The sequence below is a fragment of the Hirundo rustica genome, chromosome 3 (genome assembly GCF_015227805.2).
Source record: "Hirundo rustica isolate bHirRus1 chromosome 3, bHirRus1.pri.v3, whole genome shotgun sequence".
NCBI classification, from domain to species: domain Eukaryota; kingdom Metazoa; phylum Chordata; class Aves; order Passeriformes; family Hirundinidae; genus Hirundo; species Hirundo rustica.
This window is the reverse complement of record NC_053452.1, coordinates 57,296,409-57,311,561: the sequence shown is the minus strand read 5'-3', so window position 1 is coordinate 57,311,561 and position 15,153 is coordinate 57,296,409. Positions and strand designations below refer to the sequence as shown.

Here is a 15,153-nt window from a genome sequence, read left to right as displayed (position 1 = left end):
CTCACCCTTACCCTTTCTTGCTCTCTTGCTTTTCTTCCACAGGAAAAGTAAGTCAGGCATTACAGGATGCTGTCACAGAGCTTCTCAGCCAATCCCCAAGATCTTGTTTGTGGCACTCACTTTTTTTTTTTCTCTCAAGGTGTGTAGAAGGCTGTGTGCTGCATGGACCCTGCAGCTGTCTGTTCCTGAGCCCTTTCAGTGGGAGGACTGTGGCTTGTGGAGAGCTGCTCAGAGGGTCCCTAGTTTAAGTGGTACACGGCAGAAGTGATGGTGGTTCTAGTTAACCCTGCAGTATGTTTAATGCTGTTTGCATCTGGTGGAAATTTTAAATATTTAACTTCCTAGTAACATACCAGCTCCCAAAAATAATCAATGAGGTTCTTAAAAATTGCATGTCAGAAGCACAGTGCACACTCAGAAGTCATCTCTCTGTTTGCTCTCCTGCAAGACTTCTGTTTTTCATCTTCTGCATAGCTATTACACTGGAGCATTTTATTTCATGTCAATATATTAGTTTTAACAGAGCATACATGTTGGATAAAAATTCAAAGTCCATTTTGTAGCTTACTATAGAAGTGGATACTTTTTATGGCAGGTAGATTCACATTGATTCTCAGATAATGCAGCTTAATAAGAGATAATAATGCCTTTCCTATGCATTTCAAAACACAAAATGAAATGTGTAAGGGTGGCTGCCTTAAATTTGTAGCTGCCATTCATTTCAGTCTGTGCAGCCCTGCCGCCTGACTGCTGAGAGCTGTGCTTATTTGCTGTTTTGTGAGCCTCTGCAGATGCACGGTCACCCACTCTAAGAGAACGTGCACACACTCTTTTTTTCTCTCACACTGTCTGGCATACTTTCAGCATAACTCTTCGAAGACTTTCTGAACTGCTGGGTATGGTTGTCTGATTATTATTTTTTTTTAACTGGGAACATGTTTAGTCCAGTGTTATTTAAACAAGCTTATCTCTTTGATCAAAGTCTACAATCTGAAATTTGAACAGGGTAGGGAGGGTGGCTGAGTGGGTGAGGAAATATATCAAGTACATAGTTATGCGTGTGCTGATGTCTCAGCTCTGTGTCTGCGAAGGTAAAAACATACATTGCTTCAGAATATTCTTGCAAATATAAAAAACTTCAACTATTTTAGTAGAAGTTCTGAAAGCACAGTATTATTTCTAAAATAAAACTGGTTTTAGTAAACCTTTCTTGACACTTCTAGTGACCTCAGTTTTTCAGTTTCTTGGGGTTTTTGAAGGTCGAGCCAAATAACTGTGGAGTTGTTTAAGTATAGCATAGGCTTTGCTCATATTCAAAGCACACGAACTGGAGCCCGTATATTAATGCATTTAGGGTTGACATTAGCCTGTTTCATTGACTGAACCACAGACCACAGCAGTGAAGCCGGAGAGCTTGAAACAGTTTCTGGAGGTTTTCATTTAGATCATTCCGGAGAACTGGTTTGTGCAAAGTTAAAATTATATGGAATGAGATTGCAAGAAGAAGCATGCATGCCACACCTTTTCATTATGTTCTCTCTTTTCCTTTTTTTTTTTTTCTTTCTAAATATAACTTTGAGAGCCATGTCAGGTTTTTTTTCTAAGCCAATCCCATTTGATTATTTTAGATTACTTGATTTTATAGTCTGATTTCAAAATTCAATTTTGCTAAGCTTTTATTCACAAAACTAAGAAAAAGAATCTCCTGTATTCAATTTATGTATCATGCAATCAAATATCCATCTCCTAACTGTGGAAAAATGTAAATTATGTTTATTTCATCATTTTACAGCATAAAAAGAAGCAGGCATAATTTTCTAGGCCACTCTAAAGCTTATCCTTGCTTTTTAATGTTACTAGAGTACTCTAGTAACCACAAGTTGCTGTTGCTGATGAAAGTATATTATAAATCTCCTCTTCTGCATAGATATCATGCACACTTCAATTTTGTTAGCTGGCTTTATTGACTGGGATGTGCTCCCCACACACCCAGACACACGAACACACACAGACACCCACAGACAGACACACAGACACACAGACACACAGACACACACACACACATACACATTCTGCTTTGCCCTATCTCGGTTACAGCACGGTCCTGCCCAGGGTCAGTACAATGTACACTTTACATATTTCTAGCAAACATGAAAATTAATCCAACAGGAGGAGAGATAAGCACAGATAGATTGGAGCCTGCTGAGGAAATAAAAGGCAGTAATCTGACTGACCACTGGACTAGTCTTCCTGGTTGGATTTAAGTGTTCTTTCCCGTTAGTTTCTGCAAAGCACAGTACCCTGAAGTGAAAAATTAAATGATTAGTAAGAATGAAGTAACATTTAGCTGGACAATTCTTTGGTATAACTCCAAAACTAATTGTTTCTGAAGTGGTGTTTAAACCAACGCCGGCACAAGGCAAGGGCTCCTGGCTCACAGCCAGCACCTTGTAATGCATATTAGCGCAGATGAGGAGTTCCTAAAAGTTAGAGAGAGGGAGAGGGAGGGAAGAAGAGAGAGAGAGAATGTGCGGTTTCAGTGCTCACTCTGCATTTGTTTGTATCCTCCTCCTTGCCGAGATTAGAGGAATACCTGTGTAGTGCTGCTTTATTATGATTTCTGCTGAGCCTCAGAATAGGTTCTGGTATTTTTTTTAGGTGGACTGCCAGCTGCCGATCTCGCTGTTGACAGTAAAAGCAGATATGTTCCTTGCTTACTGCCATTAGTGCTGACCATGACCCTTCACACCAAAACCTCTGGAGTTACCCTGCTGCACCAGATTCAAGGCACTGAACTGGAGACGCTGAGCAGACCTCAGCTGAAGATTCCCCTGGAAAGATCACTCAGCGACATGTACGTGGAGACCAACAAGACAGGAGTTTTTAACTACCCAGAAGGAGCCACCTATGATTTTGGTACTACAGCTCCCGTCTACAGCTCTACTACGCTCAGTTATGCCCCTACTTCTGAATCTTTTGGGTCCAGCAGTCTGGCAGGATTTCACTCACTGAACAGTGTCCCACCAAGCCCGGTGGTGTTCTTGCAAACGGCACCCCAGCTCTCGCCCTTCATCCATCATCACAGCCAGCAGGTACCCTATTACCTTGAAAACGATCAGGGCAGCTTTGGGATGAGGGAAGCTGCTCCTCCAGCCTTCTACAGGTAAATGCTACAGTAATTTTTTTTTCTTAATTAAGCAGATGATCTGAGAAAATTAAAATGTAGAAATCTGTTATGCCCTAATATATGCTTTTTGTGTAAAGGAGCATATGATTTAACTGAATCCTTGATGATATATAGACCATAAGAAATAGTGTAGAATAGAACAAACTGTAATTCACAGCCCACTGTGACTGTAAGCTGTAAATTTTGAAAACCTGCATAAAAAAACCAATCAGATAATGAGTATAAATATTTCCTGGGAGAACATGAAATTGTAACTGATTAAAGAATGGCAAATTACCTCAGTGTTGTAATGTATTATAATACTGTCTGAAATATAAAAAGACTTCCACCATCACACATTTTTCGGTTGTAGTGGTTGCTTGTTCGGCTTGTAGCTGGTAGTAAGAGTATTTTTCTCCTCTGTCTTCCTTAGCAGTGTGAGAAGTGGCTTACATAAGAAGTTGCTCAGAAGCGCTATATCCTTGCTAATCAAAGTGTTAGAGTTGACTCAGTGACAGTATTTCAGTCAGCAACCACCTTCCTGAGCTATCCAAAGAACTGTGTGCATATTAACATGCATTTTTCATTGGAGGGTGATCTGTATTAACTGCTGCTTTTCAAAAGAGGCTTCTTCACTGGGGTTTTAAAATATTTTTGTCCCTCAATAGGAGGTTGCTTCATCTTTTCTCTTTTTGGTCTAGAACAGAAAGATAAAATATTGTTAAAAAGGGGAAATAAATTTCCTTGGTTTAAATATTTTTTGTCAGTTGTGAATAAAATTTCATCTTTTCTTGAAGTAGATGGAAGAAATTGATACAAATATGGCTTCTAAAAAAAAAGAGGTCATACGTACCCATACCGACGCTGTTAACGTTTTGTGCAGTTTATAGCATAGTTTTGCATCAGCTTATTATACTGGGCTTCAGTGAATCAAAGTGAACAGTTAGATGTAATTTTTTTTTCTGAACTCATCGTTCTCTGTTAATTTGAGAGATACAGGTGAGTTTGTCAGAAGTGTAACAACTCTGAAAAAATAAAAGCAAGTAATTTTATCCATGTTGAGGGCCAGACTCTGCTAGACTTATTTGCACAACATAACATGTTACCATGAGCAACAACATATGTTCTGAAGTCTATCTTAGCCTAAGAATCTGGTAGTAAAATCTGGTCTCAGAAAACAAAATTTTTGCACTTTTTTGCAATGGATTAGGCAGTTTTGGGGAGCAGATAGGATAAAGACTGATGAAACGATGGATAATGGTTATGTTAAATTGTCCAATACAGTGATCTGTAAACAGAATTGATTCAAATAAAATTCATTTTAGTGAAACCAAATACAGTACTTCCTGGAAGAATGAGTACATGTCAGAGCGTAGTGATCTTGAATGATTACCCGTGACTTGAAAGTTAAACTGTGCTTTGTGCTCGATTAAGAGACTTTTTTTTACACAAGTGTCCCATGCAAACCTGTGGTGAAAAGTGTGTAAGCAACCTTATGTATGTAAACAGTGGAGTAGTAAGTTTGTGAAGTTGAAATACACAGGCAGAAAATGTTCTGTAGTCAGGTATTTTACTGCAGGAGGATTCAAACCTAAGAATTACTGGACATAGAAGTTGCTATAGAAATAATGTTCTTTTAATTTTTAAGCAGCGAACTGAGGTGAGAGACTTCAAAATAGAACTAATGTACTTTTTCAGGTTAGGCGGGCAAACGTGTAAGACCAGTGCTGTATTTCCCTTTTTCTGACATTTCTGATCAAGGTTGTGTGTCACCCTTGGAGATGTGTATTAGCCATTTCAAATTGCTGAGGCTTAATGCAGCAGTAATTAGGTGAATTTATGATCTTGGATATGCCAGAAGGTTTATCTGCATACAGTGTTATACAAATGATTTAATGGCCCCTTCCAGCCATAACTCTGTGGAACGCATCTTATGTGGTAATAAGAAATGTGTTTCAAAGTGTTTGCTATGATTATCTTTTGTTAACAGGCATGGTACTATTGGAATTAAATTGATAAAAGCTTTGCTTTTTTTGCTTTTCATTTTTGTGAGGTCCTATTCACAAAGTTTTCACCCTCACAACATTAAACATTAGGTCTTTCTTCCTGTGTTTTGGCATGAGCCCAATCACTGGTAGTCTGTCAAAAATAACTTGAATAGGTGTTCACTGCCTGGGAAATATTTAAATGTCTAGCCATTTGGTTTAAGAACAAGTTCTTTTAAAAACTTCCAATTTGCTTTATTTATTTTGCTAGTCTCATTGTTTTCAGTTGGATTATGGGAGAAATGAGAGCATTGAACAGTGTAATCTGGAAATGAATAAACTGATATTGGAGATTGAAAGATGTCTAACTACCAAAATAGCAAAAATCTGGAAACAGAAGCCCTAAAGAAAGTTATAATAAATCTTGATTAGTTTGTGATATGGCTGCCTGCTTCTATAAAAAATTGTGCAACCTAAGACCCAGTAAGACTCCTCTGCAATTCTCATTTACCTTTCTGTGAGACTGAATTGTCCTGTTTGGCTTTTAGGGCAGAAATATTTGCATTGTATCACCCTATTCTACTCTGAATTTGACATGCACGTGCTGCATTCGGTGATACAAGTATCTAGGACAATAAATAAACTATAGGTTGAAGCCGAGATGATATTCCATTTGATACTCAGACAAAATGTTAAATATCTTCAGTCATAAAACTAAAAAAAAATACTGTGTGGGATAAGGAAAACTTTTAATGTCTTTTGACTTTGTTAATAAGTGTTAAAAATCATACTGCCTATAGACAGATAGGTATTAATAGGTGTATAACTATATGTCTGCTAATTCTGAAGTTATGTTTTGTCTTTCAAATAGTGACTCTTTTTCCAAAAGAGTTAGTCTCATGTTATGAGATAATGGCAGGCTTCTACATCTAGCTGAAGAACATAATGATACATTAAAGAATGATTTTTAAAGAATGCAATAAATATATTAATGTCCCTTCTGGAATCTCTAAATCATGAGGCATCAGAATTTGAGAAGCGGGGGAAAAAAGGACTTAATTAACTCAAATTGTGCTGTCTATACGCAGACGCCTTTTATGTCTGATCTTGTGGCTGTTTTTATAGGTAGCCAAACTAAAATACCTTTTTCCTATCTGACAATGTCAAATCTCTCTCCTTTTTTTAAAAAGAAATATTTTATTGATAATTTTTAATAGTGGGTTTTTTAAATTATTATTACATGCTGACTAGTGGTTGATAATTATTACAGGAAATCTTGTACTCATGTCTATTACAGTAAATTAAGCGAAACATTTATTTTGTTCTTAACTATTGAATTTGAATTCAGGCCATTTTTTCTTATTTCCTCTCACTTTTCAGCAAATTTTGATCCACCTAGGGAAAAATCAGGGCTTTCAGTAGCTAATTTACCTCAGTAGATTCCTACAAGCAACAGCAGAACATCATTTTTGCTTTGCCAGTGTGTGACATTCTTGTGTCATCCCACTGAGTCTGCACTCCTCAGATCTGAAGTAAAATCATGCATATACTTAAGGCCCTTTGTAGCCTGTCTTTGGTGCTGGTTCCAAATTCAGAAAAAACAAACAAACAAACAAAACACAAAACAAAACAAAAACCCAAAAAAACCACCACTACCACCACCAACAACAAAAAAACCAGCGCAAAAACAAACAAGTAAAAAACCTCTGAATCTTCCAGCTCCCTGATGAGAAAGCTGTCTGTCAGTCTGTAATGAGAGACAGAGGCTAGGCAAATGTACAAATAGAATAACAGATTAATTGCGCCCTCACTTTTAGTGGCTAGTTTGTATCTTCTAATGTTTCAGGCTCTATGTTTAGATAAATGTAATAAAGTATTTGTTTAGCATTAGCCACAGTTACCATGCTGCATTTGATTCTGCTGTTCTAACGAACACGATCACATCATTTTAATGCTTGCTAAAATTGACAAGGTTACAAATGTAGATTGATCCGTCTTCTGTTGTAATTCAGAAATCCAGCCATCCAAAAAATAGTTACATAACCAAATACATAGACTTTGTTAACCTTGTCTGATTCATTATCAATTTTTCTAGCTGTTCATGTTGAGTTCTAAACAAAGAAGATTTTTTCCAAATTTTAAAATTAAAAGTGTTAAAATGAATGCAAATTTGCAAAGTTCAAAAATTATTTTTCTTATTTTTTTTAAATGTAGCATGAAGTATTTCATAACATGGAGTATGATGTAATGTTTTGCTTTGCTTTTTTTGTTTATTTTTCTCTACAGCATCAGTCTGCTCAGAGGTCCTCTCTTGAGCGGTTCAAGTGTTCAGGCAATTTCTTGGAGTGTTCTGTTTTCAGGCCTTGTGCTGATATCTCTGACAGCTTTACAGCTATAGTTGTCCGTAATAAAAGAGACAGGAGAACATGGAGTCGTCTCACGGATAGTTTCTTACCTTATGGAAATATTGTAAAGATGAGCCCACTGAGTGTTCTGAGATGTTCACTCATGACAATTATGAGGGACTTGTACAAACCAACTTTGGTGTTTCTGCAGCCCTTCTTGGAGCATGTGCTGATGTGGATCCTGCTGCAAGTGTGCTTGCAGCATGAAATCACCAATCCACCTTGTTGAGGATCACATGTGATCTATGCCTGCTTGTGCCCCTGAATAAGGGCAGGCAGTGGTGGACAGGGGTGAAAGAGCTGTTATGCTTCCTCATTACGCTCCTTTCTGCCAAGGCAGGGAGATGGATCTCGCTCTCTCTTCTCATTGAAGAAAACTTTCTTAATTTCTGCAACAGGTGTTTTTTGTTGTTGTTGTTGTTGTTTTTTTTTGTTTTGTTTTGTTTTGTTTTGTTTTGTTTTGTTTTGTTTTTTTGCATAAACCACAGAGGTAGGAAGTGCTCCATATGCCAAGACCTTCCCAATAGGACTTGAAATCTCTGTCTAAATCTGTGGTTGTTCAGACAGACCGTGTGAATGGGGTTCATCTGAGCAGATGTAGACACATAGGTCTGTATTAATTTTTCCATTCCTTAGGCCATCTGCTGCTGTTTGAGAGGCCAGAAGGTCAGAGGGATCTAGCAGATATGACACAGGACCTGCTGGATAACTATACCTTTTTGGAGTAGGAGTTGTGTGTCAATGAGAGTCGCCACCTGGAACACCTCAAATGGCATTGACAACAGCATCAAACCTGCACAAGGACCCCCTTCTTTCTCTGAGACAGAGAAGGAGATACTGAGAACACATTGTCTCTTTCTAGGGTACCTGATTAAAGTAGACCAAGTGCATTAGGTTCAAAAAAGGCAAGTTTTTCTTCCTATATTATAAAAGATAGCTACATTCTATTCCAGATAGCTACTGGATGAAGATGGATACCCAGTGACATCCAAAGCTAGGTGAAGTTAATCCCACCCGTACATCTCCTGTAAAGAACCAAAACAGTCATGCTCTGTAATATTCCTTCACATAGACACTGCATTATGTCCCTTGAGAGGGAGATGGGGAATTGACTCTGTGTCACTGGCCTTGATCACTCTTGCTCTGAGGCTATTGAAACAACAAACACCGCTGGCCATATCTGCTCTGATACGGAAAGCATTAGCTGCTGGCATCAGTTCCTTCAGCAGTTGCCAAGTGAACATCAGATGCCAGCATTTTTTATTAAACCAACAAGATAGGCTGACCAGATATAAGGTATTGCTCCAAAAAATCACAAGAGACGACTCCTGCAACTGAAGTGCATCCATATTTCCTAACAAATTGAGATTTTTTGTAATTTTATATTTTTGACAATGAAACAGTGAAATGAATCATGAGCTCCCTGACTGATCTGCAGGGAGTTTTCTAATATCTATTCAAGCATCAGAACAGAGATTAGAGCAGAGATGCTGTCCTTCAACATTCTCATTTGAAATGTTGTTTTCATTGCATTCACTTCAGGGACTCTTTGTGAAATTTGCTGTACAGGGAGAAGTCACATCTGAGGCTGAGTGGCCTTTCCAGTGACTTGCAAAAGGTTATAATTTACCACAGCTTATTAGGAACCCTGATCAATGTGACACTGGGCAAGGCAAGGCATTTCTACTTTTCTGCCAAGCTCAGATTCCAGTTGCTGGAAGGCTTCTTTCTTAATCTCACTCAAGATATTCTTGTGCAAGACTATGAATGCATGAGTGATACCTGTTAGAGGCAAGAATATCATAAATCTTCAGGATAACATTTTTCCTTGATAAGATACTGATAACAACATTGAATTCAGGAGTCATATAGGTACTCTATTTTAACTCTTTACTAGAAAAATGGAATATGGTCCTCAGAAGAGAGACTGTCCTAAATGTAAATCCTATTTGATACATGTAACAATGACAATTGCAGTGGCCTTCCAACCATTGCAGTCTTAACTAATGACAAAACAGCCAGCACCTACATAAATTAATAAGAAAGGATGTCTCACTGCACAGAAACCAATGGTAAAAGTGAAAAATAGCAGTAAAGGCTGAAAGATGGAAGCAACTAAGAGGACTTCGTTGCTTTCTTAAAAGCAGAGAAGAACTACTTTCTTAAAAAAGCAGTTGGTGACTAACAGTGAACAGCTGTGCATGTAACCATCTCATATCCAGTGCGTTGTCTACAACTCTTCAAGGTGCAGTTCCCCTCACGTTAGATGCCATGGGTGGAATCTGGTTCCACATGCTGCTGTCCCACAGTGTTGTCAGCTGCCAGAACCGACCTCCCCAGGAGCCAGGCAGCAGAATCAGTGCAAGGTAATGGTTGAATGCCCCAGGGGAGAGCCTTCTCTCCCTCTGAGGATGACAGACCCATGAGCATCAAGGCAGCACCGGGCTGCATTTCATGTCTGTGCCTTTCACCTTGCATTCATAAGCTGCGTGAGTAAGCCATGTGGGTCTTTTCACCTTGATCGTACCATCCAATTAAGGAAACTGCTTTAAACTGATTATATAGGGTAAAAGCTGTATTCTTCCATTGAGGATTTTTTCCAGTTTCTCAGTAACCTGCAGTGCAAATGTCCAGTGCAAATTTCATTGCTGCTTCCAGTCTTTTCACTTTTAGTACTTGCTATCATGCAAAAACAGTGCTTTGATCTCTGCTGCCTACTTCACTACTGTTTTGTGCTGCTAAAGCATGGCTGTATAAAACTTTCTAGGATACTACAAACGGGACATCAAAGCTGGAAGAAGAGGGAAGGGGAAATTTACTGCAACACAGGAAAAGGCTCAGCTCATGATAAATAAAAATCATTAGGAAGATGCTGTGCAGACAGCAGCAGCTGTAGTAGAAAATGTGGCATAAGATTTAGGCCCCAAATCTTAAATCACGAGGCTGGGAAACTCATAATAGCTTTCCAAATAGCCTTCACTGTGACTTTTGCACATAGTTCTGCTAAAATTGGAATATGTAATACCTGCTTTCCTTCTATTTCCCCTCTACTTTTCTTTTTTCCTTTTAAATCAATTTACGCATGGGAGATAAGATCTATTCATTCAAATAACGGTGAAAGATCATAGAATCATAGAAGTTTGGGTTGAAAGGGAAGACAGTTCCAAGTCACCTGGCATGGGCAGGGACACCTTTCATTAGACCAGGTTTCTCAGAGCTCCATCCAACTTTGCCTTGAACACTTTCAGGGATGAGGCATTCACAATTTCTCTGGGCAACAGGTTTCACTGCCTCATCACTCTCATAGCCAAGAATTTCTTCCTAATATCCAGGCTAAACTGACCCTCTTTCAGTTTACGGTCATACCCCCTTGTCCTGTCACTACATGTCTTTGTAAAAAATTACTCTCTGGCTTTCTTGTAGGCCCCCTTTAGGTACTGGAATGTTGCTATTAAGGTCTTTCTCCAGGCTGAACCGCCTGAGGTCACTCAGCCTTTTTTCATAGGAGGGATGCTCCATTCCTCTGATCATCCTTATGGTCCTCCTCTGGACCTTCTTGATAAGGTGGCCTGTAGCAGACTTTCACTGTAATGTCACCTGTCCCTGCCCTCCCTTTAATCCTGACCTGTAAGTTTTCCGTTGGCTCCACATCCATCCCCAAGTACAGCTTTGTGCATTCCAGCTCTTCCTTGACGTATTTTGGTGTTTAGAAACTTACTCTCTTTCCTTCTTCAAGTTGATCTGTAAACAGATGGAAGTTTGGAAGGTGCTAACTCTAAAAAATTGTAATTTAATTTTACTGTTAAAGACAAGTGCCATAAAATCTGATCTCTGGCAAAAAATAAAATATCACATAATACCCTGTCATTTCTGTTTTAAGTTTATAAAGCCAGTAAACATTCTTAAAACATTGGTTTGCTGAGCCATCTTGATTAAGCAGTATCGAGTTATTACTGAATAACTTGTATCAGTTGGTGTCTAAAAGGAATTAATTCAAATAAGTGTTCCCTGCTTTCATTATTAGTTACAATTTGAACTTGACAGTGAGATCCCTGTTTCAAATTACTTATCACAGAACCCTTCAGGAAACTGTAGCTGTGGCAAAGAACACTCTGTCTGAGAGTGCACACCAAATCTAGTCACCTTTGGGGAACTAATATGTCAAAGGACAGCTTTGTCTGTTTGCTTCCATCCTGCAGTAAAATGATACTTCTCCTTCAGCCATATTGATAACCACAAGCAAGGTAAAATATGTTTGTTGCCAACACATGAGCCACTGTAGCAGATTTATTACCTTGCAATACCTTTTTGTGGTTTGGATTATTTAGAATTTATGGGTTGAAAAGTATGTTAGTTTATTCTTGCCATGCTGTGAGAAATATAATCCTAATTTTCATCTACAGGAATATCAATTAGAGATAAAGCATGCAAAGCCTGGAAGTGGTGAGAGTATTCTAATCATGTTCATGGAGAAAAGTAGTGAGATAGAAACCCATATAAAATAATGTAGCTGAATGTTTAATGGTAATAATATCAGAACTGGTTAAGATGTAAAAATATCTGCCAGATGTATGCCATTTTAAGGTGTCAAATATTTTTAAAGCAGGTTGCACTTCAGTAAGTTTTGACTATTTTTTCCTTGATTCAAGCCACAAAAAAGCCAAACAAAGTGGAAGTAAATCTGATTTTACAGAGAAATTTTTAAACATCCCGGAATGAGACTCAACTTTATTTACTGGCAGTTCTAGTAACACTTTTTGTTGTTAAGTTTGACTAGGTTCCTCTCCTTTTTGCTTACTTATATTGTTTAGCTTTGACTTATATTTTACGTGTTAGATGATGGTTTCAGGTAAACTTCTTAAAATGCATTTTGACAAAAATGGCTCAAATTTCTAAGTATTGTGAATGGAAAAGAAAATTTTGCTGTACTCATGGGAAAAACACTGTAACCTTTTCACTGAATACCCTAGACACCGTTGTTTTATAGGTTTTCATACACCTGATGCTTGGTAGTGGGGGAATGCTGTCAAATCAGGGTAATTTTTCTTTAATTTTTCCCCCATAAATTTTGCTCAAATTTAATCTACAAACTCTTGAAACACCTCACTATTCACAGTGGGAATTTGCTTGCATTTGATAGCTAAATTATATTAAATTTTATCCACCATACATGCTTCATCCTTTCTCAGTGATTGCATATTTACCTGATTGCAAGAGCACCCTTCTCTGACAAAATGTGTGAAGTTGCTTCATCACACAGCTGCATGACATTTCAAAAGGATTTTCTCTGCAAATATTACTGTGGGTAGAGGCAGTTTACTGAGAGATGAGAATCACAGAGTAATGTAAGTTTGAATGGGCGAGTAAGTTCAAAGTTTATCTGGTCAATATCTTGCTCAAAGAAAGGCTCACTTCAAAGCTAGATGAGGTTTCTCAGGCCCTTATCCAGTTGTGCTTTGTAGATACCCAGGAATGGAGGCTCCACATCCATACAGGGCAACCTGTTACAGTGCTGAACCACTCTCACTGTGAAAAAGTTTTTCCTAATATATAATTAGAATATTCTTCACCCAAAGATGTGTTGGATGTCTCTCGTCCTTTCTTTGTGTGCTCCAAGAAGAGTGTGCTCTGTTTCCTTTAAAGCATCCCATTATAGTGTTGAAGACAGCAATAAATCCTGCCTTAGCCTTCTCTTTGGAAAACTGAACAAATCCAGTTCCCTCAGCATCTCCTCATATGCCATTTGTTCCAGACCCCTCCTCATCTTAGTGGCTGTCCCTGGACTCACTCCAGTTTGTCAAAGGCTGGCTTCAACTTGGAAGCCTCAAAATGGAAGCAGTTTTACAACTGCCAAGGACAGGGGAACCAGCTCTGCTCTCAGCCTCTCGTAGATGTTCATATAAGCCCAGCCTATGCTGTATTTCTGCAGGGGTTATCCTATTCCAGGTGCATTGCTCTGCGTTTTCCTGTGCTGAAATTCATGAGATTCCTCCTGGGCCATTTCCAGCCTGCTGAGGTCCATCTTATTGGGAGCTTTGCTCTGCAGCAAATCCACCACTCTGCGTGTTCCCTGTCCCCCATCTTGGTATCTGTCATTAACTTGCTAGGAATGCAGCTTCTCCCTTCATCTATTATTAGTGAAACACTCACCTCAGTGAGCTTGCCAAACTTCACTTGCTGATAAAAGTCTGTTGAGACTAGCAGTCGTTTTCCATCCACCTTATAGTTCATCCGTGCAGCCCATATTGCACTTCACTAGGATTGAGAAAATTGGTCTCATGCTTTTAATGCCTTTCTTCTGTGTTTAGCAGAAGTCGCATCAGCAAAATGCAGTAAAAAACTGAGCTTGTAGTATGGGAAGATGGGCTGAGGAGAAAATAAAAGTAGTCTCAATGAAGAATACGATGAGGCCAGTGCAGAAATCTGATGGATCTGGTGAGCTAGAAACATTGAATTTCTGGTGAGAAATTCTGCTGTAGCAGGCTGTAGTGAGCTGTGAGATAGAACATGGAGGAGGAGAGAATGCTCTAGTAGTAGAAAATAGATGATGTGTAAGTTCCTGGACAAGTTTGAGACGAGCTGCAAAAGTAAGATGAAGGAGAACTCCCAGGACTAAAAAAAGCTAAAGAAGAAACTCCGGATGAAACAGAGACAACTAGCGGCATTTAAATGTTCTCAGGCAATGTGACTTGGACTGGGGATGGGCTGTAAACACGACTGAAACAAGGCAAGTACATGTTAGCAAAGCATGGAGAAATAAAAAGGCTCACAGGGAGAAACAGGGAGTATGGAGCTCATGGCCCGTGTGTATAACAATCTTCCTCCCAACAGATATGTGCAGATTTAGCCAGAAGGTAATAGATTGGCCCAGCTGTTGATTTGATCAAAGGCCCAATGTGGACAATGTTGGTGTTGTGGACATGAGCTTCCATCAGTCCTGAAACAATTTCCACTCACAAAGACTGATTGGATTTTGATTATTTTAATTCAATAAAGCCTTAGTATTTATCATATGCATGGAGAAAATAAAGTTATGAGTGAGATCAGAACAGAAGCCTTCCTAAAGCTGAAACATGTCAGAACTAAATTTGTATGCATAGATCTCTCCCTCTTTCTGCCTAATGTCCTAACATGTGAAATGAAGACATTGCTGTTTCACCATACAGGACCCCTGTGAACATTTACTGCTGTCTGTAAAGTGCCCATCTGTAATAATGAACTGAAAATCATGTGTGAAAAACTGACAGGACTGTTTCCATAGCAGGCTCCACTAAGAAAAAAGACATGAGGCTACATGTGAGTAAGTGTGATGTCTCTCTCTTGGAGCCCTCTGGCTCCGTTTTTGCCTCGGCTAGCTTGAGAGACAAACCACAGTTGGAAGGATTTTTCCTCAGGGCCCCCAAGATCCCAGAGCGGCTGTGAACCCTTTCCTTTAGAGAGGGCAGGCACCTCTCGATGGCAAAGGAAGGGTCTGCACTTGATCCGGGGGAAATCACGGCTTCATTCAGTCTTTCTCCTGTGGTCCTGCCCCTGCAGGGTCAGGACACCAGTCCCTGTCCCCCAGCCAAGAGAGGGATCCATGTCCTTCTCCTGGCTT

The 15,153-nt window shown here is 39.1% G+C and overlaps 1 protein-coding gene across 1 annotated transcript in view; it reads left to right on the top strand.

The window, feature by feature from the left end:
• ESR1 (estrogen receptor 1) overlaps positions 1-15,153 on the top strand; it is a 160,864-nt gene that overhangs the window by 52,860 nt on the left and 92,851 nt on the right. The window contains 1 exon segment of the mRNA XM_040059234.2: positions 2,659-3,163. Within this exon segment, the coding sequence (XP_039915168.1) occupies positions 2,659-3,163 (505 nt within the window).